At 48.3% G+C, this 23,532-nt stretch overlaps 1 protein-coding gene across 4 annotated transcripts in view; it reads left to right on the top strand.

Moving 5' to 3' along the window:
- BCORL1 (BCL6 corepressor like 1) overlaps positions 1-23,532 on the top strand; it is a 61,585-nt gene that overhangs the window by 4,147 nt on the left and 33,906 nt on the right. For all 4 annotated transcript variants that reach the window (XM_065916088.1, XM_065916084.1, XM_065916085.1 and 1 more), the window contains 3 exons: positions 14,881-15,010; positions 19,761-19,848; positions 20,118-23,393. In XM_065916088.1, the coding sequence (XP_065772160.1) occupies positions 14,925-15,010; positions 19,761-19,848; positions 20,118-23,393 (3,450 nt within the window). In that variant the 5' untranslated portion in view covers positions 14,881-14,924. The remainder of the gene's footprint in view (positions 1-14,880; positions 15,011-19,760; positions 19,849-20,117; positions 23,394-23,532) is intronic.

Raw genomic sequence — 23,532 nt, 5'->3', positions numbered from 1 at the left:
GCAGGCGGGGGGTGGAGCCCCCGACGGGGGGCGGTACGAGCCCGGACGGAGACGACGGAGAGCCCCGGGGGCCGGGTGCATGGAGGACGAGGTGCTGGGAGAAGGAAGCGGGGGGTGGGTCCCGCGACGGGCCTCGTGGGCTTGGCTCGTCGAGGTTCTGCTTCGGGACGGGAGCCCTGCGGGGGTGCCCAGGGGTCCGGGAAGGGACCGGGAGGTGAACTGAACGATGGAGGGGGCCCTGCTCTCCGGGGTCCCGCCGAGAGGAAGGCTTGGCCAGAGGGACGTCCGGGGCAAGGCTGGGAGGAGCCGGCCGCACCTCAGCTGGGGATTTCGAGTTATGGAGGTGGGGGAGATTGTTGTAGGGAAAGAGGTGGTCAAGGGGAAGGCGCGAGGCAAGCAGACTGCAAACCGCGGAGGCCGGTGTGGGGGGTGGGGGCTTCTGTACCACCCTCCCACCCCACCTGCTGTTGGAGGCACTCTGTTTTTGTTTTATTGTTTTGAAAATTTTAGACGTTGTCTGAATGAAGCTGTTGATGCGGTGATACTTACTCATTCTTGGTGTCTCCTGGAGTAGACAGTAAGGACAAGCGTATCTTGGTGAGGACGAGGCTAACCCAGGAGTCTAGCCCAGTTTAGGGGCTCTTTATGCTAGCGTGGGAAGGGAGCCTGGTAACTTCTGTGACAGCCGAGTGAATACTCTCCAGGCGGTTGGGCACAGAGGTGGAGTACGATTGCAAAAATGTTTGATGACACTTCTCGGGTGCATTGGTAGGTTTGCGCTACCCTGGTTAGCCCGTGGGTCTTTCAGCTTAGAAGGCTATTTCTCCAAGTCAGTCCGCTGAAACGTATTTCAGGGGAAATGAATGCAGGATGCGTTTGGGGTTGGGAGTGGATTAGGTTGATGATAAAATTACAGCATTGGAAGGGACTTTAAAGGCCACTTAATTTTCTGTTTACCTGTCTTGTCCTTGAATGTTGGGAGAGGGGAAGCTTTATTTTGGGAGACACGGTAGGCAGCACAGTGGAGCAGAGTTTAGGGGTACTTAAATTGGATGGTGATGTCCATGTAGTACTGAAGAGGACAGTTATGTAGGAAAGAAATTTGGAGGATTCCACTGGAGATTAAATGGGGGTAACTTAATCCTAAAAATCATCCAGAGACTCCAAATAGAAGCAAAACATAGAGTGAGGAACCTGTTAAATACTGGTGGAGCAGCAAAGTTAGTAGGAAATACTGGGGGGGCTAGGAGGAGCAGGAGGCTTGGTTATGGAAGTTAAGAGAATCTGAAGGCTGATGGAGTTGAGGAGGGACATGGCCATCTTGACTAAGCTGTGTGGACATTGCTAGCTGTGTGGACATCTTTTGACACGGCAAGTGAGGCAGCTGCCCTGGGGGTGGATGTAGGGGACAGGAGGCACAGCCCATGGGGCACAGAGCCTTACTCACATTGGCGTCATTAATAAGAGAGCTGACCCTATCGCTAGGTTTGCAGCAAAGGTAGGTAGGTTTCTTTATGTTCTGGCCCTGAGAAGTCGCTGATGGAGGAAGTGGGGTGGACTCTGATGTCTGGGTTAAGGAGGGCTTGTTCTTTAGGTCACAAGGAGGAGATTGCAGATTGTCGGGCTAGGGCAGAGGAAAGCTGAGTCCCTGTCAAGCCCCGCACTTGGAGTCTGGATTGGTCAGAGTGGAAGGCAGTTCCCCAAGAAATGGTGGCTGTACCAAGGGCACTTGTAGCTCTGGCTGTATTGATTTACCAGGAGAGGATAGGGAGGGAAGGAGGATCCCTTTCTTTCTCAGGAGTGTAAACTTTCTTGGGAAGCAAAAGGGGTTCCTCCAGACATCTCTTTGCCTTATTCGTGCTATAGTTCACTACATGGGGGTGAGGGGAAGGTTCTCAACATGATGAGTCTGGATTAGGGTTTTAGAGAGTGTGTTCTTTGAGAGGAACAGAATTATAGGAGAAAAGGATTTGAATATTAGAAAGAAGGAAGGCAAAAAGAGAAGTCAGAAGTGGGTTGGATAGGCAGTGAAGAGGGAAGAAAGGTGGCTATCACTGATCCCATTTTAGGGCCAACTAGGAAAAAGTGGAACCTTAAAATCTCCAGGATAATGTTTCCAAAGTAAAGTTTGAAGACCCTTTAAGACTCTTAACTTTCATGCTAGAATAAGTAAGGTTTGGGCAAGAGAGAAGGATATTGTTGTCATTCAGTTGCTAAGTCATGTCCGACTCTTTGTGACCCCATGAGAGAAGGATCTTGGGTAAAAGTAGGGCTAGAGAGAAAAAGTGATATATGGGAAGAAACAGAAATATATTTACACATAAGGAAATAGGAAGTTTAGAGATACTATACAGACTGAAAAATGCAGAATAGAGAAAGAGGGGGGATAATGAGCCAGAGGAGGAAGGTGTCATCTGGAGCTGGTGTGAGGAACATAAAAACTTGCTTTGATGGCTGCTGCCCTGGGAGGGCCCAGGAAGCAGAGGTTAGCTGGGATCCAGGGCTTACAAGTCTGAGCATTAATTATAAAATCTCAACTAAGGTAAGTATACAGAGTGGGAGTAGGAATTCACCATTGTTAGTAGAATGGCCTTGAAAGAAGGAGAAAGAGGGAATACACCAGTTTTTCCAGTCTGCAAGTGGGCGGAATCCTAGATATAGGGAGGGTGAATGATGGAAATTCCAGAATGAAACAGGATAAAGAACAGTGGCCTGAGAGCCTTGGGCCAGAATGGGAGGGTGGGGTGGGAGCAGGGAGAAGAGGTGTTAATCTGGGGTTGGACAGCTGGAGTGGTTCATTGCTTCTAGGCTGAGCTAAGTTTGAGATGGGCTAGAACGGCTTCCACCCCACTCCAGAACTCCTGCCTGGAAAATCCCATGGATGGAGGAGCCTGGTGGACTGCTGTCCATGGGGTCGCTAAGAGTCGGACACGACTGAGCGACTTCACTTTCACTTTTCACTTTCAAGCATTGGAGGAGGAAATGGCAACCCACTCCAGTGTTCTTGCCTGGAGAATCCCAGGGACGGGGGAGCCTGGTGGGCTGCTGTCTACGGGGTCGCACAGAGTCAGACATGACTGAAGTGACTTAGCAGCAGAACGGCCTCAGACGGTAGAGAGCTGTTTTCCAGCATCAACCAGCATTCCAGGATTGAGAGAGGAGAAGTTCATGGTTGAGTTTGGTGGGAAAGTGAACACTAGAGTGGAATGGAAAGAGTGCTGAGGAAAGTGGAAATTGTTGGGGTAAAATAGACAGGGAAAGGGAGAAGCCACTGATGACTACATTAAGGGCGGAAAGAAGACCCTACACCTTTGAGTTTTCAAAAGGAAAAGAAATTTCTTTTTAAAATATTTGTTTATTTATTTGTTTATTTGGCTGTGCCAGAGTTTGGCTGGGGTTTTAGCTGTGGCATGTGGGATTTTTAGTTGCAGAATATGAACTCTTAGTTGCAGCATCTAGTTACCTGACCAGGCATTGAACCTGGGCCCCCTGCATTGGGAAGGCAGAGTCCTAGCCACTGGACTACCAGGGAAGTCCCAGAGAGGAAATTTCTTAATGCTGACGTTCCAGTTGGATATGAGTCTCTGCCAGAAGGTTTAGCGTCTGACTGGCCAAAGAGGGAGGTAATAAGAAGTAATCTACCTTTCGGCCAGTAGGATGCTATACAGTATTTTATGTAATCTCACATACAAACTAGGCTTTATTAATGCCAGTTTTTGAATGGTCATCCTTAAAATAACGTAGAACCTGTTCTCTTTCTAAATCATATGCTTTCCTACTGTTCATAACTTAAAAGCACTCTTTTATGATGAAAACTTTCTTTGGTGAACTGAAGTTGAATTCTGGTCAAGAGTAAAATTTAACTTTGTTTCTATCCCCATAATTCAAATATGCTGTTCTGGTTCCCTCTTTTTTTTTTTTTTTTTTTTTTAAAGCAGAAGCCACCCTTTCCCCATAAAACATTAAAAAGTGGATCATTGTTTAAAAAGTGGCTGCAGGCTGCGTGTCAAGGTCATATTCTCCCTGGTCAATGAATTGTGATGAATTTGAAGAGAGACGATTTATTGTTTGTAAAATAGGGTAATTTTCAACTTATTTGTGAGAGTGTGCATAGCAGGATACATCTTCATTTGAATTTTAAGAAGACCTTAGGCTAAGTGTCCGAGAAGAATGGAGAGTACTGAGGGGCAGGCAAAGATTTGTGTTTCAGGCTTCTTTGACTGTCTGCTAAGAAACAAAATTTGGTTACCTCATTGCTAAGGTATGCCTAGAAATCTTAGTGTTAGTGCCATTTAAGGGTACAGTTAAGTTTTGTTATAATGCTGGTGTCCAGAGACAAGGAGAATAAGCAGGTTCTCATTTTCCAAGTTCTCTAGAGAAGGGTTCTATATGCGATCCTGAACCCAGCATGAGTGGATGCACCCTATACCTGACCTGAGAGGTGATTAGGTATCTTACCATGACGAAGCTTTACTCAGCAGGACTTGGTCGTATGACACACAAGTTAGTGTGGTCCAGTGGTTCTCAGACGTTAGTCTTCATCAGAATTACCTGGAGGCCTTTGGAGACATACAGCCTTATGTTAGAGTCCTCATTCTTCTCTTTCCTAGTTGTGTGGAACTTTCTCGAGCCTCAGTTTTCTCATCTATAAAATGGAGATGATGATCCCAGCCTCACAGGGCTGTGAGGATTACACAAGATGATGGGTCTCTAGTGCCTGGTCCATAGCAAGTGCCCAATAATGGCACTTAGTATTATAGTATAATCTAGTAGTATAATCTCTTATTATAGTGTAACTAGTTTTTCTTATTCAATTGTGTCCTATGACATTATCTTTTTTTATTATGCTATGGTAAATGTGGTGGCAGAAAGAAAACTGTCAATAGCTCCCGAGTGCTCCTCTTTTATCTTGATGCTCTGTGCTCTTTCTCCATATTCCTGTTGTATTAGTACATATTTAGCATTTACGATGTGGTAGGAGGAAATAGCTTGGCTCATTACTGCATTGTTGCATCCACCTTTGAGGTGGAAGTGGCAGCTTCTTTACCAGCTGTGCTGTAACATGGCTCTCAGTGTTTCAGGGCAGGAACTGAAGGGTGTACATCCATTCGAAACTTCAGGGCACATTTTGGGCCATGGTTTAAAAATGACCCAAATGTAGTTTACCAGGGTGACATTTTAAAAATCCATTGCTTTCTGAAAAGGGCTGCTGTGTTTAATTATGACTTGTTGGGCTTTCCAGCTGTCTCTGACATCTGGAATTTCTACAAGAGCTGATAGATAGAGCCCGGGTCTGGGATGGCTCTATGACAAGGATGTTCATCAGCGATTGAATGGGAGAGATTAGCGTCTCAAATAGCTCAGGTATCCTCAAACCAAAGTTCTGGGCAGGGAAAAGGATGGGCTGTAAACTATAGTCCCTCTCTGCAGCCAAAGTGGACTTTGATGCCAACAATCAACTATGCCAATATAGGGACAGTGTGATGTCAGGCCAATTTGAAACAGTAGATCAGTGAACAAATGAATGATTTCTGTTTGACTTTGGAAATGCATTATTATTCTCTGCCTGTCCCCCTCCCCAGCGGATTTACCTTCCTATTTATATTCTGCTTAGGCAAATATTAAAATGAGTTGTTCCCTGAGCACACGTGTACTATAAGTGGCAGAAGGCAGTCCGTAAGTCGTCTGGGTTTAAAAATTAGCTGTGGCTAAACCACCCTCAGATAATTGGAAGTTGACTTTATTATTTTGCTCCAGTCCAATTTTATTTTATTTCTGTGCTTTCTTTATCATGGAAGTAAGGAGAAGAAAGAAGAGAAAGTTTATGAGAGAAGCACAGGAAGTAAAAGAAATTCATAGGTCCAATGCTTTTTACACGGGATTTCTGTATGGGGTAGTGGGTAATGGGTATTTCCATTTTTACCCATAGTTTAGCAAGTATTTAATTATCAAGTACATATTGCCTGCCTTGTATCTTGCTAGGCATTATTGGGAAGAGCTATTAAAAGAGGTAGAAAATCTTCCTAGCCTTGGAAGCTCTATAGATGGATAGCAGATTGAGCCAATATTGAGAGTTTGAGATTCTGTGAGCTAAATGTGTGTATGTATGTGTATACCTTTGGATGAGTAATGTCTATAAAATGAGTTAAGCCCATAGTCTGGGGTGAGAGAATAGGGAAAAAAATAGGCTGACATGGCCTCTCCAAATATTTGTGTAAGAGGTCCAGGAGACTTTTTTTTAAGAAAGGCCAAAGCTTGGTGAGGAGGAATCCTTTAAGTGAAAAATTCCATATCTTGAATGCTGTACACTGAGATGAAGAACCTGTGAGAGCCACTGTCACAGTTTATTGCAGGGAGGACCCAAAAGCATCACAAAAGGGATTGAAGTCTCAGGTTACATTGCTTCAACTTTGGAGTGTGAAAAACACCTGCAATATTCACATGGTCCTGCTGAAGACCAAATTGAGGAAAGCCAGCTCTTATTTTTTTTTTTTTTTTGATCTAGTAGAAATGAGAGGTGCTCAAAGGGTGACATTTTAAGGTGGTTTTGCATTTGGAAAAGGATTGATTAATTTCCTGGTATTTAGTTTTTTGGATATCTGTGACATCTAGAAGTTGTTCAAAATCTTGTTCCTAGAGCCTAGGTCCAGTTTAAAGCTATGATGAGGTGAGAAATTTTCTTTAAATGGAGTAAAATAATGTCCTTACAGTAGGAAATAAAAGTGAGTACTATTTGAATAATAGGGAAAAAAATATCTTGGCAGTGGGTGGAAAAACTAAAATGATCTGGTGGTATGAAAATGTACGTGAGAGATTAAAATATTTTACTTTTGCCTACTTCACTGCTGGAATTGATTACCTTTGGTCCATTCAAGTGCTTTTGTGTTATTCTCAACTTTTGCAGATGACATAGTAACTGGACAAGAGTAAGAGATCTCAGATGGTTGAGAAGTAGGGGCTGAAAATGCCCTCCAAGTTTGTTCCCCCACAGTTGAGACTTTGGGTAGTAGATCATAGTCGTCACTTGGTATCTGCAGGTGAGTGGTTCCAGGAACCTCCTCAGATGTCAAAATGGAATCAGATCCCACAATTCTCAAGTCGCTGATGCAAAATGGCAGAGTAGAAAGAAATTTCCACAGCAACATGAGTTTCGCATCCCTGGATTCAACCAGCTGCGGATGTCGAAGACCAAGATCAAGACCTCAAGCCCTGGTCACTCCTTTGAGATCAATGTCTAGCCTCCCAAGGTGACTACTTTGGAAGTAATGACATTCATTTGAGTGAGTAAGCTCTTATGCATTTAGCAGATAGTTAACCTTCCTTTGTATCCAAGTCTCATAAATGTTTATAAGGTGAGGTTTTCAAACATAGAGGTACCTAAGGAGTCTATGAAGGTGTCTCTGCTAGAGCTGTCTGCAGGCAATGCCTTAGCTTTCTCGGCAAACACAGGAATAAATGTATCTGAGAACAGGATGCCATGTCCCTTATAGGACTGATGCCTTGGAGTAGAGCTGGTGGAACTTTTTGGATAGAAAAAAACAACACAACAAAACCTCAGGATAGCTAGGAAATGCGAGAAATATAAGATGGGACCCCTTTCTTATTCCAATTTGCTAGCAGATTATTTTCAGTTGATTTCATCTGTGTGTATGTTTGTGTGTGGTGGTATATGGTGGTAGAGGAACCTGTTTTGCATGAAGGGAAGCAAAGTGATTGGGGCATGTTTACGGGACTCTTGTGTTTCAAGGAGTGGTATTTGGTTAATGGTAGGGAAAGATGAGGGGATATAGATTTTGAGGGAAAAGCTGGAGGAGAATATTAGAATATCCTTATATGGAGAATCATTAAATTAGAAGAATGTAAGTTGGAAGAACTTCCTCATTGGGGGTGAGGTTTCAGATATTAAGTGGGGGAAATAGGAATGTTAGTCCTACACATGAAAGAAGGCAGAGGGCCAAGGAGGGTAAGACCCATGGTAGGAGTTCCATATCTAAAGCCAGGTGAAGTTATTCTTGTTGGGTATGTGTAAACTTTCCTATTGAAAGCAATGATTTTGAGACATTTTGACATCTCTCTAAAGGCACTCCGGTGACTGGGTAGAAGTCATGGCCTTTTCATGTTCCGTGGGATCCCAATGGCAATGAGCTCTTGGGTCTCCTTGTGGGGGCGGGGCGGGTATTTAGATGTCGCTTTTCCCAAAGTGGGGAGTGGGGTGGCCTTGCCTTTACTTCTGTGAAATCAGAATGTGAATACCTGGAACTTTCCCCAGAGTTCTGAATTTCTATTGGAGCAGTAGGTCCCAAAGTTGATTTTCTTTACTTATTAGTCATCACTGACCCAACCCTCCTTCTTTAACTGTCTGCTGGCCACGCCTATCCTCTTGAGGACAGATTCAGGGCCAGGCTTCAAGATGAATATTTTCCGGCTCTTTCTTTTTTTTTTTTTAAGGTTGTAATTGCTTCCAGGTCACAAGGCAGTGTGAACCAAAAGAGTCCTGGGGGAGTACTACCAGATTTAGTTTAACTGAGGCCTTCTTAATCTTGAGTTTCTAATTTACTGTCTTGATGGTAGAGTCCAAGCAGGAGTAAGTGGGCAGGTTTCGTGCTATGTGTAAGGGCCCTGGTTGTGTCGCATGTGTTGCCATCAGCAGTTGTTCTTCATGTAAGGGGTCTTCAACCACAGAAGGAGCCATATGATTCTGGAGAACTTGTCCACTAGACTCACAAACACTCTGTATGGTCATTTTCAAGGGTGGAAACTAAAAGTTTTTAACAATGTCTACTTTCATTTTAAAAAATGTCAGATAGCTACTTTGTCACCTCCTGTCATGTCCTCCTCTTCCTCCTGTGCAGGGTGACCATGCTTTTGCTTGTAGTTGTTGTGAAATCTCCTTGTTTTGGCATCTTCCTTTCAAAACCGAACCAAAAAATTCTACCCAATCTGTAGGATCTTGGAGATTTTAGTGCTGACTGTCCTGTATTACCAACTCTCCCAGCCCTAACTTGGGCTACAATTTGATGTTCTTCCCCTTTTGAAAAGATATTCTCTCTAAACTTTTCTAAAATGTCTGTCTTCAGTGCTTCCCCACAGTGTTTCAGTTTGGCCCACGATGGTGAAATATTTCAGGTTCCCCTATTTCATTTTTTTCCTTTTTGGTTGTTATTTACTATGGGCTTCTCTTTTATGCCGTTTATACCTTCACTTGTCTTCGAGGATTTTGTTTTTCTTTCTTCCTTTTGGATTTTTTTTGGGGAAAGCATTCTACTTCATTATGGTTTTTCTTCTACTCCCTGCTCGCCCTAAACTTAGCTGCTATTCTCACCATGTTAAGGTCATTGCTCTCCCATTATCCATTTTCTCTTTGATTTCCCCTGTTTCATAGTGTGGTGATCCTGACTGGCTACCTGCTTTCTGCTGCCTGCTTGTTGGATTCAGTCCCTTGGATCTTGGTCAGGCCTTCTACTTATGTGCACGTGCGCCTGCTAAATCTAGACTTTTTCTTTATTTTTTCAGCACCGCTTAGCACTTCAGGTTGGTGGAGCATGTGTTCTTCTTTGTTCTCACCACAAGTTGGATGTGCCATTTGAGTCCCCCCCAAAGTGGGGACGGCTTGCTGTGGTCCTGCTGCATTTGATTCTGCAGCCCTGCAGCTGTTCATTTCTTAACAATTACATGGTTGTGACATCTGGGAAAATCCTTTGAGGTATTTCGTATCCTTGTGCCTGTGCTTCCTGGGTCACTTGAGATTACCAGGTTTCTCCCAAGTTCCCTTCAGGAACTTCGCTTTTCACCTTTGATGTGATGGTTGCCATCAGAGAGGGAGTGAGAGACCGATGGAGAATTGTACACCACACATGAGTGCCGGCACTATGAGTGAAAGCAAGCTGGGCCTCAAGTGTGCACACCAGTGGAGCCTGCCAAGGGTGACATGTCTGTAAGATTTTCTCTTTGTGGTCACCTCTCCTGAGAAGTTGTGTATCGCTGAGTGGTTATTAACTTGATTGGACTTAGAACAGAACCCTCGGCCTCCTGGATCAGAATCTTCAGGGCTGGAACCTATGAATCTGTATTTTGAACCAGCACCTTGAAAAATATTGGTGTGCGTGGTCCATCCTGACTCCTCCTGTCCCATGTGGGCATTGATGCCATCGGTACCTCTTTAGAAGTGACCTTTGCTTACTCCCTTCCCTTCTTGTGTAGACCATTTAGCTTGATGCTCTCTTGACTGCGTTTTCCACCCTTTCCCTCCCCTCCCCACCCCTGCAAAGGCTACTATTAATTAGCAGCACAGGCCTTCACACAGGAAGTGGCACACAGGCAGGGGCGCTGCTCTGACAAAGTCATAATAGAGGAGTGGGAGGCCGAGATTTAAGCTGATGCTCTATCTTCAGGATCTTGCGCAAGTGGTGGTCTCTAGGATCAGGTTTGCCCTCTAGGTAGTCATAAAATATATATTTTATGCTAATTATTTTGGTTTTTACTTGGTTTTCTTGTTGTTATTTGGGGTCTTGGGGCCGTCTAAAAACTCCCTTATCTAGGTAATGATATTCTATACTTTGTTCTGTTTCCAAATGCTAGGATTCTCTCCTCTGATTTCTGTCCCAGGTCCTACAAACTACTAATCACCTCTAAACAGAAGAAAAATTAACCTAAGGGTGAAAAAGCCATGGTGACTTACATATCCGCTGCCTACAAAATTCAGGTAGCCACTAAAACGTGCGTTAAAATTTGTGTTAAAAATTTGTCCTATGACAAGAATGGCCCGTTCCGTTGCCTGAGTCTTCTAATGCCTCACAGAGAAAAAAGATGAAAAAAGATGCTCAGCCAACAGACTGAGCTGTTATTCCTTAAAGTAGGCTATTCCAAGATACTCTAAGAAACAGTCAAAACTTGATTAACCAGGATGTTTAGGGAGTAGGATCCTAGTGAACTGAGGTGTCTTACTCCTTGCTGAAATCTCCCTAAAATTATGTGTGAATCCATGTAACTGTTTTAGAAATGTTAAAGATAATTTTCACGGAAAGGTAAAATCATGAGTCTGTTACAGATTTAAGAATGAGCACATGTTAAAGATTTTATTTTACTCATTAATCAACAAGGGAACCAGACAGATGTTTATAGTCGGTTCAAAGAAAAAGTCCCAAAAGCACAATTTTATATGGAGTAAAGGAATTGAATTGCAAATGGAGGCAAAACTGGTTTTTCCACAGTGGGGAGGGAAGTCAATCCAAACTGCATGGGACAAGACAGAGTTTGCATATCCATCAGTTACCTGCAATTTACAGAGGTGCAAAAGAGCTCAGAGACAATGAACAGGGCTAGAATCAGGCAGCTTGGAAGGGTGTGCTGTAGATAAGGCAGAGCTTTTTTGTTAAAGTACAGTTTCTAAGAAATAGTAGGCATGGTGAGTACTTTTTTTGGGGGGGGCTTCTTTTGCCTTTTATAATTTCTCAGGGTCACCACCTCAATTCTCACCCAAGATTCACTTCCACATAACACGAATTTACTAAGTACTTACTATGTATAAGACATTGCAGAAGAACCAGAGACAGAAAAGAAGGTATTTCTTAACTTAAGTAGCTCATTGGGAATGGGGGAAAGACACCTGTGCCATATGCCCAGTTAATCATACAGCAGAGGGACTAAGAATCTTTGCTGTGGTAGGTATGGGAATGAAATATTTAGGAAGGACCAGACAGGGAGGAGTTAACTGGCCAAGGGACGGGGCGGGGGTGGGGGTGGGGTGGAGAGATGACATGGTGACATTCAAACTAGGCTTTGACAGGGGACAGAGGGGGAGAGGGGACACAGGAGAGGCCATTTCAGGGTGAGGAACCAGCCTGGAACTGGATGGTCTGTTCAGGGAAGGGTCAGGAATCAAGTGGTGAGGGCGCAGGATGTGGCCAGACAGGAGGCTAAAGGCCAGGTCATGGAAGACCCTGAAGGCTGTGCTAAGAAATGTGGGCTCGATTCTGAAGACAGAGGAAAGCTGTTGAAAGCTCTGGCAGATGGAGGGGGCAATGTGATCGAACTGGTGCTTTAGAAGATGAATTGATTGTAGAATCAAGAGATTAGAGACAGAGAGACCAGTTAAGAGGCTACTGCAATATTCTGGGTGAGGGATGATGAGGGACCACATCAGGGGCAGGGGCGAGAGGACTAGAAGGAGAGGACAGAGATGGTGTTACTAAGGCTTGACTCCTGATTGGATGTGGTTAGTGTGGGAGAGGAGCTGAACACTGAAATTTCCAGGCTGGGGGATAGTGGTGCTCTTAACTAAGATAGGAAACACGCTGGGCAATGGAGGGTAGGGAGCAGGTTCTTGGTAACAGATAATGAGTTCGGTTTGAGACACATTGAGTTTGAGGGGCTTGGTGGACATCTAATTAACAGCAAGTGGCTGGCAGCTGAAAATTCTGGTCTGGGTCTAAGGAGAGAGGTCAGGGCTAGAGATACAGATTTGGGAATCATCAGTGCCCAAGGGGTGAGTGGAAACTGGGAGGTCTTGAGCTAAGAGAGAAGGAGGGGTGGGGCGCGTACACACACACACACACACACACACACACACACACGGAGGCAGGGCGAGGGGGCGTTGGGGAGAGCCAGTGAGAGCCAGACTTGAGCTGGAGAGGCAGGGAAGACAGGAGGACAGAGCAGGAGACTGAAGGCTGAGGCTGGAGGACGGAGAGGAGAGGAGAGGCAATGGGGAGGGAGAAAGGGGAAATAAGGCAGGTGAGATAAAGGAGGGAAAGGACTGGGGCAGGAGATGCGGGGGAAGGGGGAAGGGGAGAACGCTGAAGGAGAGAGGAGAAGAGAAGCCGAGGTGAGGGGAAGAGAGAGAGAGACAGCCCAGAGAATAATGGGGGAAGGGGAATGTTGAGGAGGAAGAGAGAGAAATGGGAGAGTGGGATTGAGAGGGGAGGGGGAAGGGAGAGAGAGGAGGCAGGTAGGAAGAGAGAGGGAGGGAAGGGGAAGGGGTGGGAGAACATGGCAGAGGTGAGGAGATACTTAGCAAGATGAGGGCCAGGTTTCTGGGGTGGCAGGAGAGAAGCCCACAGGCGCAGGGTCTGTAAAGCCAGGCGAGGGGCAAGTATAAAGGAAGGGGCGAAGCAGCAGTGTCCTACGCTCTCCTATGTTACAGGGACAGGAGGAGGGGGATGTGCAAGGAGAGGATGCGGCCCTGCTCTCCTCTCACTGACTCTCTCCCTTGTCTTCTCCCTCTGCATCAGCCCTGCAGCCTCTGGGCTCTTTTCTGATCTTAGCAGGCACCTCCTGCCTTAAGGACCTGTGCAAGGTGGTTCCTTCTGTGGAATGCACTTCCCCAGATGTTCACGTGGCTCGCATCTTTGCTTCCTTCAGGATGTTTAAATGTCTCCTCAGCAAGGCCTACTCTCATCACCCACTTATAAATTGTAGCCCATTCTGCTCCTTGCCCCCCACTATTGCCTTGTCCCTTAGCCTGTGTTATATCACCTTCTAACATCCTGTAACATAGTCATTTAACATGTTAATTGGCTATTTCATCCCACTAGAATATAAACTCCATGAACACGGGGATTTCTTGTCTTTTTTGTTAATTGTTGAATCCTTGGTACCTTGTACAGTGGCGGCACATAGTAGGTGCTTGAAAAAAATTTTTTGAATAAATAAGTGATATTATGTTGAGTATGGACAATCTCCAAAAGTTGTATAAAAGATGTGTTATTTCTGTGTTAGTTGCTCAGTCATGTCTGACCCAGGCTCCTCTGTCCATGGAATTCTCCAGGCAAGAATACTGGAGTGGGTAGCCATTCCTTTCTTCAGGCTGTCTTCCTGACACAGGGTTCAAAGCTGAATCTCTTGCATTGCGGGCAGGTTCTTTACCATTTGAGCCACTAGGGAAGCCCATATAAAGGATAAATGAAACAAATCCCCGAGGTAGCTGTATTTTACTATGATTTACTTCTTTGTACAGTGGAGAACAGCATAAAATTCTGATCACCATAGGGTTTTGTTCAGTAGAGCTTTGATGAATAAGGCTTTTAGCTAATAAGTTAACTCGAATTTGAAGGTCTCAAGACAAGCTCATTGGATAAACATCTTTCTCTTGATGCCTTGATTTCTCTGGAAGGTGAATTGGCTTTGCACTGGTCATCAGTAGTGAGAGCCCAACACTGACTGGTGAAGGGGGTGGTAGGTCATAGGGGTGAGAGACTGATAGGAGAGACAAGGACAGACATATGCAATTCTTAATGGAGCATTGTTTTTCATCTGCTTGTTTGTGGTCAGAGCACAAGGAGTATGTTATCTGATTTGAAGGGTGCTTTAAACCTGCTTAGGTATATGCATTATATCTATATGATTCCTACCTTGAAATTAGAATAGTTTTGAAGGGCTTATAAAGCAAGCATGTGCTTCCTCTGGAGAGCTTAAATTGGCAGTGTCACTCAAATACTTCAGTACTCATGGATTAGAGAGTTGACGAGAAAAAGATTCCCCAGTAGTCTTTCAATGCACTGTTCGTATATGGGAATGACCCTCTAATTGTAGTTGGTTAGGCTAAATGTGTGTAGAAAAATATACTGTCATCTCACTTGTCTGAAATAGATTGAATTTCCTCGAACACTCATGCATATCTGTCTTTCAGATAATTTAAAAATCACTCTAGGTGATTAACAACATCCTCATCTCCATCCTGAAACCTATGGATTCCTGGAAAGCTGGTGCTCCCTCGTCCCCATTTGGACCTTAATTTTCCACAGCAGTCAGGCTTGTGAGAGAGATGGCTTTAATGTTTTGGCACTCTAATTACCTTTATTTGTTTCAGTGTTTTCGCGTAAAAGGTGGTTAAAGCACCGTCTGTGTTACAAGTTTTGATTTTTGGGGGTTCTTTTTCCCCAGGGGGAGTGGCCGCAGCAGGTCCTAGCTGGTGGTGAGCGGCTGTCATGATCTCTACAGCACCGCTCTACAGCGGTGTGCACAACTGGACCAGTTCTGAGCGGATTCGCATGTGTGGCATCAACGAGGAGAGGTGAGGAGGCTGGGAAGGTGGCTGTGGCCGGCTTACGGTGAGCTGTCCCTGCTCCCCAGCAGGGTAGCTATGAGAGGGCCAGAGGAGGAACCCTGGGAAGGAGACTGTTAGTTATTTCTGATTTTCCTGAGGTGGGCTGGGGCTGGGGTGGTGAGAGTGGTCTGCTCTGCTGTGCTATCCCTGTTCAGATGAAAGTGAGGAGGCCAACAGATGACCTTTTGCCAGCTAGTATTTGTCTACTCATTAAGAACTGTCAGATTGTGGAATAAAGGGATGCTCAGGCAATTGCAGTTTTTATTTGCTGCATCCATGTTCTGTGCTCAAGGATACATATAAGATATTTTTGGTCCTTGATCTAAGCCTGGAAGAAAGACGGTTTTATCATTCAGCTTTATACTGGGAATGGTTAGTGGATATTCTGGCGATCAGCACTTTCTGGCCTCATGAGGCTAGTGATGATTTGCAGTGAGATACTTATAAAGTATCAAAGGACGATCAGACTGCTTAACATAGTTTTCTTAGGAAACTGAAAGTTGGTGATGCCTGCTGGATCTGTGTGCATTTTCAATTTTCTGTTCACCAAAATACTGGGTTGACCAAGCTGTGCCATTTCTGATCATACCCCATATGAAGAGCACTCAAAATGGCCTTCAGATTCTACATTTGACTTTTCCTGACTCTTGGCCAAAGAGCATGTGTGTTGGTTGCAATGCCTCTCCCATTTGTAGAGAAGGTATGGCTCCCCCATGCTAACTGGTTTCAATATATTGATTGTTGAAATCCAAATAGGTCAAATCAATCACCTAGAACACAGAACAATATGACTTTTCATTGGATTCAAGATCTGGCATTTCCTTGGGGAAATCTTGGAGGTGTGTGCATGGGGGTGTGTGCGTGGAGGGGGTGTGGGTAATTTTGAAAGGAAAAGGGATGGCTATCTTCCTTCTTCTGCTCTTAACTGGAGAAGTGTGTACTTGTCTGAGGTTCAGGTTAGGAGAATAGACCTTTTTATTTTTTTGAAGCCATTAGTGTTTGATGGTTTAATGCTCTCTACACAGAGGAATGAGTTAGAGATGGACTTAAAAGGAATTTAATTTTAGAATATAAAAGTCAAGTTCAAGGAAAATAAGACAAAATTCTTCTAGGATCTGTGCAAGAAGATATTTTCCTTTGCATATGAGGTGTGTCCTTAGATAATAACTAAGAGATGATGTGAGGAAGGCAGAGTGGTGGTATTGATTTGTGTGAGTATTCATTGACAACTAGTTATAAGCAGATGAGACTTTGATGTAGAGATCTGGACTAGAGCCTTCAAAAAATCAATGGACAAGTTACTTGGGTTTACTGTCCATTCTAAATCCCCACTGAAAAACGACCATGAATTGGAACCAAACTTGATTTTCACTTCTTATGGACCTTTCTTGGGATGTTTGGTTACCAAATATGCCACGTGGTTAGGATGACCTTTTAAGTGTTGTCACTTTTGACCTCGTCTACCCATTATTGTTGCCTTCCTGCTCCAGCCTAGGCCATGCTACAGCTAATTTCCAAAAGGTGATCTCACCTTATTTAAACCCATCTTCCTCATCAACCCTTTACCACCTGTAGAATTTAGCTATTTGGATGTAAAACTGCATCTGGGGGTTAATTCTTAAAGTTAGGTTTGAGAAGCCCACCCAGCTCCATCAGATATAGTTGGGGACTATAGAAACAGGGGACAGGGGCTTTCTTCTGGCCTCAGGTGACTGACCCTAGACCAGCTTCCAGCTAAATCCCTCTGTTTACTTGCTTGCTTGCTTCCTTTCTTATACCCATTCATGACTTCATTCACCAAACATTTGTTAAACTCATTCAGAGCAAACCATTTGTCATGGGACATTGGTGGTAAGTGCTGTCGAGTGGCGTGTCCAGTGGGAGTCTAGATGCAAGAATCAAAAACTTACTGGGGTAAGAAGGGAAGGCTTCCCAGAGGCAGTGACATTTGAGCCAGGGCTTGAGGGATGAGTAGGAATTTCAGGTGAAGGCTAGTGTTTGTCACACCATGTGTGTGGGGGGGACTTTGGCTGGAATAAAGGCAGTCTTGGGGTGTGATGGTATTTGAGGCAGGGAAAGTCTGCAGGAGCCGGGATCCAAGGAGCGAGATATGTGCCATGTAGTTAAGGCCCAACAGGAACTGAAAAAGGTCTGGTTTGACACTGGTGCTAGCCCTTAATAATTAGGCAGACAGCCCTGAAAGGTTATGACTGGTTCTGGTTTAAGTTCAACAAAGCCTTGAGCATAACAGCCTAGGGTCATCTTTGTTGGGAAGAAACGGTGGGATCAATTTTCAGTCCTGATTGAAGCCTGCTTTGACTTCCGTTCTCTTCTCCCTACCACCTGCACCCTCCTAATCTTGCTCTGTTGACCTGCTCTTCCCTTGAACCCCCTCCCCTGTCCCACATTCCTCTGTCAATGGAGCAGTTTAACATTTGCTTGGCTTTACACACTCCTCTCCTCATAAGGCTTGAAACGTGGCCGTGGGTCATTTTCCCAGAGCCTTGGCGGCTGGCTCAGGTGTAGGTATGGCTGGAGTAGCCAGGATCACTGTTTCTGCAGCCACCTCGAGAATCTCTGGGCCAGTGGCTCTGCACTTCTCTGGTGGCTGTCTTTGAAGGCAGGGTTTCTACTTTCAGGGTGATTTTATATAGGGTGAAAGCCGAGCAAGCAGGACCGAGTATGCAGCTTAGCTCCCCTCTGTATCATCAGCAGGGGGGACATGGAAATAGTGTGTCCTCTATGCGATACCTTATGAGGGGTTGTCCAAGCGGGGGGTCCCTGCCGCTTCTTTTCCCTCACCACCATCATCCCCGCAGAACCAGCCCTGGAACCCTGCTTCACCCCTGGGCCAAGGCTGGGGGATGGGCTTGCTTTTCTGGGCTCTCAGGGGTTGATGTCCAAGCACGTTTTCCCTTTCCCTCAGGCTCCCCCTTCCTCGCCTTCCTTGAGACCCCCGACTGTGTCTCCAGCCCTGTTTCTCCTTTTGATCCTTGCTATTTGTCACCAGCAGTCCGTTGCAAGCAGTGAAACCCTCCCACTTCTGCCAGCCTAGCTGCCTTTTAAAGGGAACAAGCCTTTCCCCTCAGTTAGTCCCTTCTGCAGCCCTGAAAAGATGGTGAGAGGCCTGTGATGACCCCCTTGCCTTTTTTGCTCCTCTTGCCCCAGGTGCAGTTTGGGGGTGTGTCAGTGGTTCCCTGTTCCAGTGCAAGGGAAGGAGTTAGTTCTTGTGGGGCTTGGGTGGGGACACCCTGACTGCCCTTTGGTTAAGCTGGCTGGTGAGGCAGGCACTGGCTTCTTCCCTGGCTGTGGCAGAGCTCAGAAAGAGGCTCTGAAATACGAGGATGGCAAACCCCAAGGCAGTCTAGCTCCCCGGAGGTGCACAGAGCATTCCTGTGTTTGCACCCTAGGAGCTGTATTGTAGTGCTTGTGCTAGAGCTCTGTTGTTGCACCTCAGCCTTCCACTCACCCACTCGCACCCACCCCTGCCCCACCAGTGTCTTCCTTAGGGCAACAGAGGCACATTCTGTACTTCAGACACCAAGTTTCCCCTGGGCTTTATCCTCTCTCCAACATCACCCTCCCAGGCTGACCTTTTTTCGGGGGAGAGGGTCAGGATATACCATTTTCTATGAAGTGGTTGGATGGCATCACTGACTCAGCGGGCATGAGTTTGAGCAAACTCCGGGAGATGGTGAAGGACAAGGAAGCCTGGCATGCTGCAGTCCATGGGGTTGCAAAGAGTCAGGCACGTCTGAGCAAATCCCATTTTCTAAGATTCTTACCCAAATTTTAGAGAAGACTTTTTAGAAGGTGGGAGTATAGTAGAGCTTTCCTCCTTTGGGAACCAGTGCTCTGGCCTTAAGCATTTCCCTCTGCAGTATACCAGCTTGAATTTGGGGTCTGTGGCCTTGAAGGCGTCCTTCCCTTTGGGCTGAGAGAAAATGCAGTGATGCTGGGAGGCCAAGGGGAGAGAGGGGAGCTATTGGGGAATGGGACGCAAGCAAGAGCAGAAAGGTAGGAAGGAGGGTGCTGGCCTGAGCTCACCGGTATCCTAGAGGGAAAGAAGTCATGCCCTTGAAATGCCCCTTAACACCCAGTGACCTGCCTCGAATCAGTGTCATTATGTATACTAATAAACGTGCATCTGCTGTAGGCAGGTCTGTCAGGTGGACAGGTGAGAGTTGGATTTAGAACCACAATGGAGGTGGTTCTTTGTTTCAGGAAAGGGTTACCCTTATGATGCCTGCAGCCAGCTTTCCTTACAGACTTAAAATAAGACCACGTTTGTGAGGAAAGCAGTTTGCGTGCCTTTGGAGATTTTCTGTGAGTTACATCTCTCCCCTCTTGGCACTGCTCAATACTTTCTGCACAGTCAACTTGATGGACAAGCTCTAGGAACAAGGCAGAGGTGCTGGGGTCCTCCACACCGCTGGTGAGAGCCCTAGAAAACTGGACACACAGCCCAGAGAGGGGAGTCTGGTCAGATCAGGACTTTTCCTTTGTAGGAACTTGAAAAGTTGAGCATGGAGGCTCTGATTTGCAGCCTGGACCCACCCCGCCTCAAGTTTATTGTGATCTCCCCCAAGCCAACAAGGGAAGCGAGATCAGAAGGATTTCTGTGAACCCAGGCAGGCAAGGGGGTGTTCTGGGGCAGGTGGTGGTGGCCTGGAGGCTTGGCCTCATGTCCTTTATCTGGTTGTGTCTCCCATGCTAGAAGAGCACCTCTTTCTGATGAGGAGTCCACGACAGGTGACTGCCAGCGCTTTGGATCTCAGGAGTTTTGTGTCAGCAGTTTTTCCAAGGTAAGGGGCCATGCGGAGCCACATGCCACCTGCCAAAGGGTGGAGCTGAACCTCCTAGGCATGGTGGCCAGCCTGCCCTCCCCGAACGGGGCCAGGCAGGACCAGGGTGCTTCCCAGGAGTTGCTGCATGTGACACAGAAATCAGCCCGCTGTGCTTTGCTTCTGCCAAGTTGCAAAGAGGACCAGCAGTTGCCCCCTCCCAGGCCTCAGGAGCCTTGCACGACCTACAGAGAGCTAGTTAAGACAGGCTTTCTACTTTGTCATTGCAGGTGGAGCTCACGACAGTTGGAAGTGGCAGTAATGCCCGGGGGGCAGACCCAGATGGCAGTGCAACAGAAAAACTCGGGCCCAAGTCAGAAGACAGGCCTGATGACGCCCAGCCCCAGATGGACTATACTGGGAGTGTGGCAGAGGCAGGGGGCCCCTTGGTGTCCCTGAGCAGCCCAGGAGACGGGCTCAAGCTTTCTGCTCCTGACGGCCCCGAGGCTGGCAACGACACTGCTGACTGTTCCTGGACTCCCCTTAGCAGCCAAATGAGCAAACAGGTGGACTGCTCGCCAGCTGGGGCCAAGGCTCTGGACTCGCGGCATGGCGTCGGGGAGAAGAATACTTTCATTCTGGCAACTCTGGGAACTGGCGTACCTGTGGAGGGCACCCTGCCTCTGGTGACCACTAACTTCAGTCCATTGCCAGCCCCCATCTGCCCCCCAGCGCCCAGCTCGGCCTCCGTCCCCCCATCTGTTCCAGACCCATTCCAGGTGCCCCTGTCAGTCCCCGCCCCGGTCCCCCACTCTGGGCTCGTCCCCGTTCAGGTTGCCGCTCCCGCCCCGGCTCCTTCCCCTCCCTTGGCGCCAGTCCCGGCTCTGGCCCCTGCACCACCCTCAGTACCCACGCTCATTTCTGACTCGAACCCCCTTTCAGTCTCAGCCTCGGTCCTGGTGCCGGTGCCCGCTTCTGCGCCCCCGTCGGGCCCCGTCCCCATGTCGGCTCCAGCCCCAGCCCCGCTCTCAGTCCCAGTTTCAGCTCCTCCCTTGGCTCTAATCCAAGCTCCAGTGCCCCCTTCGGCTCCGACCCTGGTCCTTGCGCCCGTCCCCACTCCAGTTCTGGCCCCCATGCCAGCGTCCACCCCTCCAGCAGCTCCTGCCCCTCCAGCGGTGCCGATGCCCACCCCGACCCCGTCCTCTGGGCCGCCTTCTACCCCCACCCTCATCCCTGCCTTTGCTCCCACGCCAGTGCCTGCACCCACCCCCGCCCCGATCTTCACTCCAGCCCCCACGCCCATGCCGCCTGCCACACCTACTGCCATTCCCACCTCAGCCCCCATCCCGGCCTCCTTCAGTTTGAGTCGAGTGTGTTTCCCTGCAGCTCAGGCACCAGCTATGCAAAAAGTCCCCCTGTCCTTTCAGCCGGGGACAGTGCTGACCCCAAGCCAGCCGCTGGTATACATCCCACCTCCGAGCTGTGGGCAGCCACTCAGTGTGGCTACACTGCCAACCACCCTGGGAGTCTCCTCCACGCTTACGCTCCCCGTCCTGCCATCCTACCTGCAGGACAGGTGTCTTCCCGGGGTGCTGGCCTCCCCAGAGCTGCGGTCTTACCCGTATGCATTCTCTGTGGCCCGGCCCCTGACATCAGAGTCCAAGCTGGTGTCTCTGGAGGTGAACAGGCTCCCGTGTGCTTCCCCATCGGGCAGCACCAGCACCCAGCCTGCGCCTGATGGGGTCCCTGGGCCTTTGGCAGACACATCCCTGTCCACTGCTCCTGCCAAGGTGCTTCCACCGCCACAGCCTCTGCTGCCAACCCCCAGCGGGAGCTCAGCCCCGCCGCATCCCACCAAGATGCCAGGCAGCGTGGAGCAGCAAACAGAAGGGACTTCTGTCACCTTCTCTCCCCTCAAGTCACCTCCACAGCTGGAGCGAGAGATGGCCTCTCCATCTGAGTGCAGCGAGATGCCCCTCGACCTCTCCTCCAAGTCCAACAGACAGAAGCTCCCATTGCCGAACCAGCGCAAGACGCCGCCCATGCCCGTGTTGACCCCCGTGCACACCAGCAGCAAGGCCCTGCTCTCCACTGTCCTGTCTAGGTCTCAGCGCACGACCCAAGCTGCCGGCAGCAGTGTCACCTCATGCCTCGGCTCCACTTCCTCACCCTTTGTTATCTTTCCCGAGATTGTGAGGAACGGGGACCCGAGTACCTGGGTGAAGAACTCCACTGCACTCATTAGCACCATTCCGGGCACCTATGTGGGCGTGGCCAACCCGGTGCCCGCCTCCCTCCTGCTGAACAAAGACCCCAACTTGGGCCTCACCCGAGACCCCCGCCATCTCCCCAAGCAGGAACCCATCTCCATCATCGATCAGGGCGAGCCCAAGAGCACTGGTGCCCCTTGTGGCAAGAAGAGCAGCCAGGCTGGGACTGAGGGACCGCCAAGCACAGTCAAACGTTACACCCCTGCCCGCATCGCCCCTGGGCTGCCAGGGTGCCAAAGCAAGGAGCTCTCACTCTGGAAGCCCACAGGGCCGGCAAACATTTACCCACGGTGTTCAGTCAACGGGAAACCCACCAGCACCCAGGTCCTACCTGTTGGCTGGTCACCGTACCACCAGGCGTCTCTGCTTTCCATCGGCATCTCCAGTGCTGGGCAGCTGACCCCCAGCCAGGGGGTGCCCATCAGGCCCACCAGCGTCGTTTCTGAGTTTTCTGGTGTGCCATCCCTCGGCCCCAGTGAGGCCATGCATGGGCTTCCTGAGGGGCAGCCGCCACGGCCTGGGGGCCCCTTTGCTCCCGAGCAGGACACGGGTGCAAAGAACAAAACCTGCCGCATTGCTGCCAAGCCTTACGAGGAACAAGTGAACCCTGTCCTCCTGACTCTCAGCCCTCAGACAGGGACCCTGGCGCTGTCTGTGCAGCCTAGTAGTGGGGACCTGCGAGTGACTCAGGGGCCTGGGGAACCGGAGAGCCACCTCTGCCCCGACAGCACTCCTAAGCTGGAAGGCCCCCAGGGGGCTTGTGGCCTGAAGCTGGCTGGAGACACGAAGCCTAAGAACCAAGTGCTGGCCACCTACATGTCCCACGAGCTGGTCCTGGCCACCCCCCAGAACCTGCACAAGATGCCCGAGCTGCCTTTGCTACCTCATGACAGCCGCCCCAAGGATCTCATCCTGGACGTGGTTCCCAGCGGCGCCAGGGCCTCTAGCACAGAGCTTCCACAGCTCGGAAGCCAGGTGGACCTGGGCCGGGTGAAGATGGAGAAGGTGGATGGTGATGTGGTCTTCAACTTAGCCACCTGCTTCCGGGCCGATGGCCTCCCAGCAGCTACCCCGAGGGGCCAAGCGGAAGTGCGGAATAAGGCCGGGCAGGCTCGAGTGAAACAGGAGAGTGTAGGTGTCTTTGCTTGTAAGAACAAGTGGCAGCCAGACTCTGTGGTGAGCGATGGTGCGTCCGAATCGCCGCCGCCCAAGAAAATGAAATGTGGCAAAGAAAAGGATGGTGAGGGACAGCAGCCACAAGCCAAGGTCCTGGTCCGAAGTTCCCATGGACCCAAGGTGAGTGCTGGGCTGAGTTTGAGGCCAGGGCCAAGACACCAGTGGTCTGCTTTGTCCTGCAGATGTCAACCTCATGCAGTGTTCTTGAGTAGGTCTGTGAAGCAAAGTGATTGCAAGGCTTGTGCAAAGTGAATCATGA

The sequence above is a fragment of the Muntiacus reevesi genome, chromosome X (genome assembly GCF_963930625.1).
Source record: "Muntiacus reevesi chromosome X, mMunRee1.1, whole genome shotgun sequence".
Lineage (NCBI taxonomy): Eukaryota > Metazoa > Chordata > Mammalia > Artiodactyla > Cervidae > Muntiacus > Muntiacus reevesi.
Note: the sequence above shows the minus strand (reverse complement) of the source record. Positions and strands in the feature narration are given on the sequence as shown.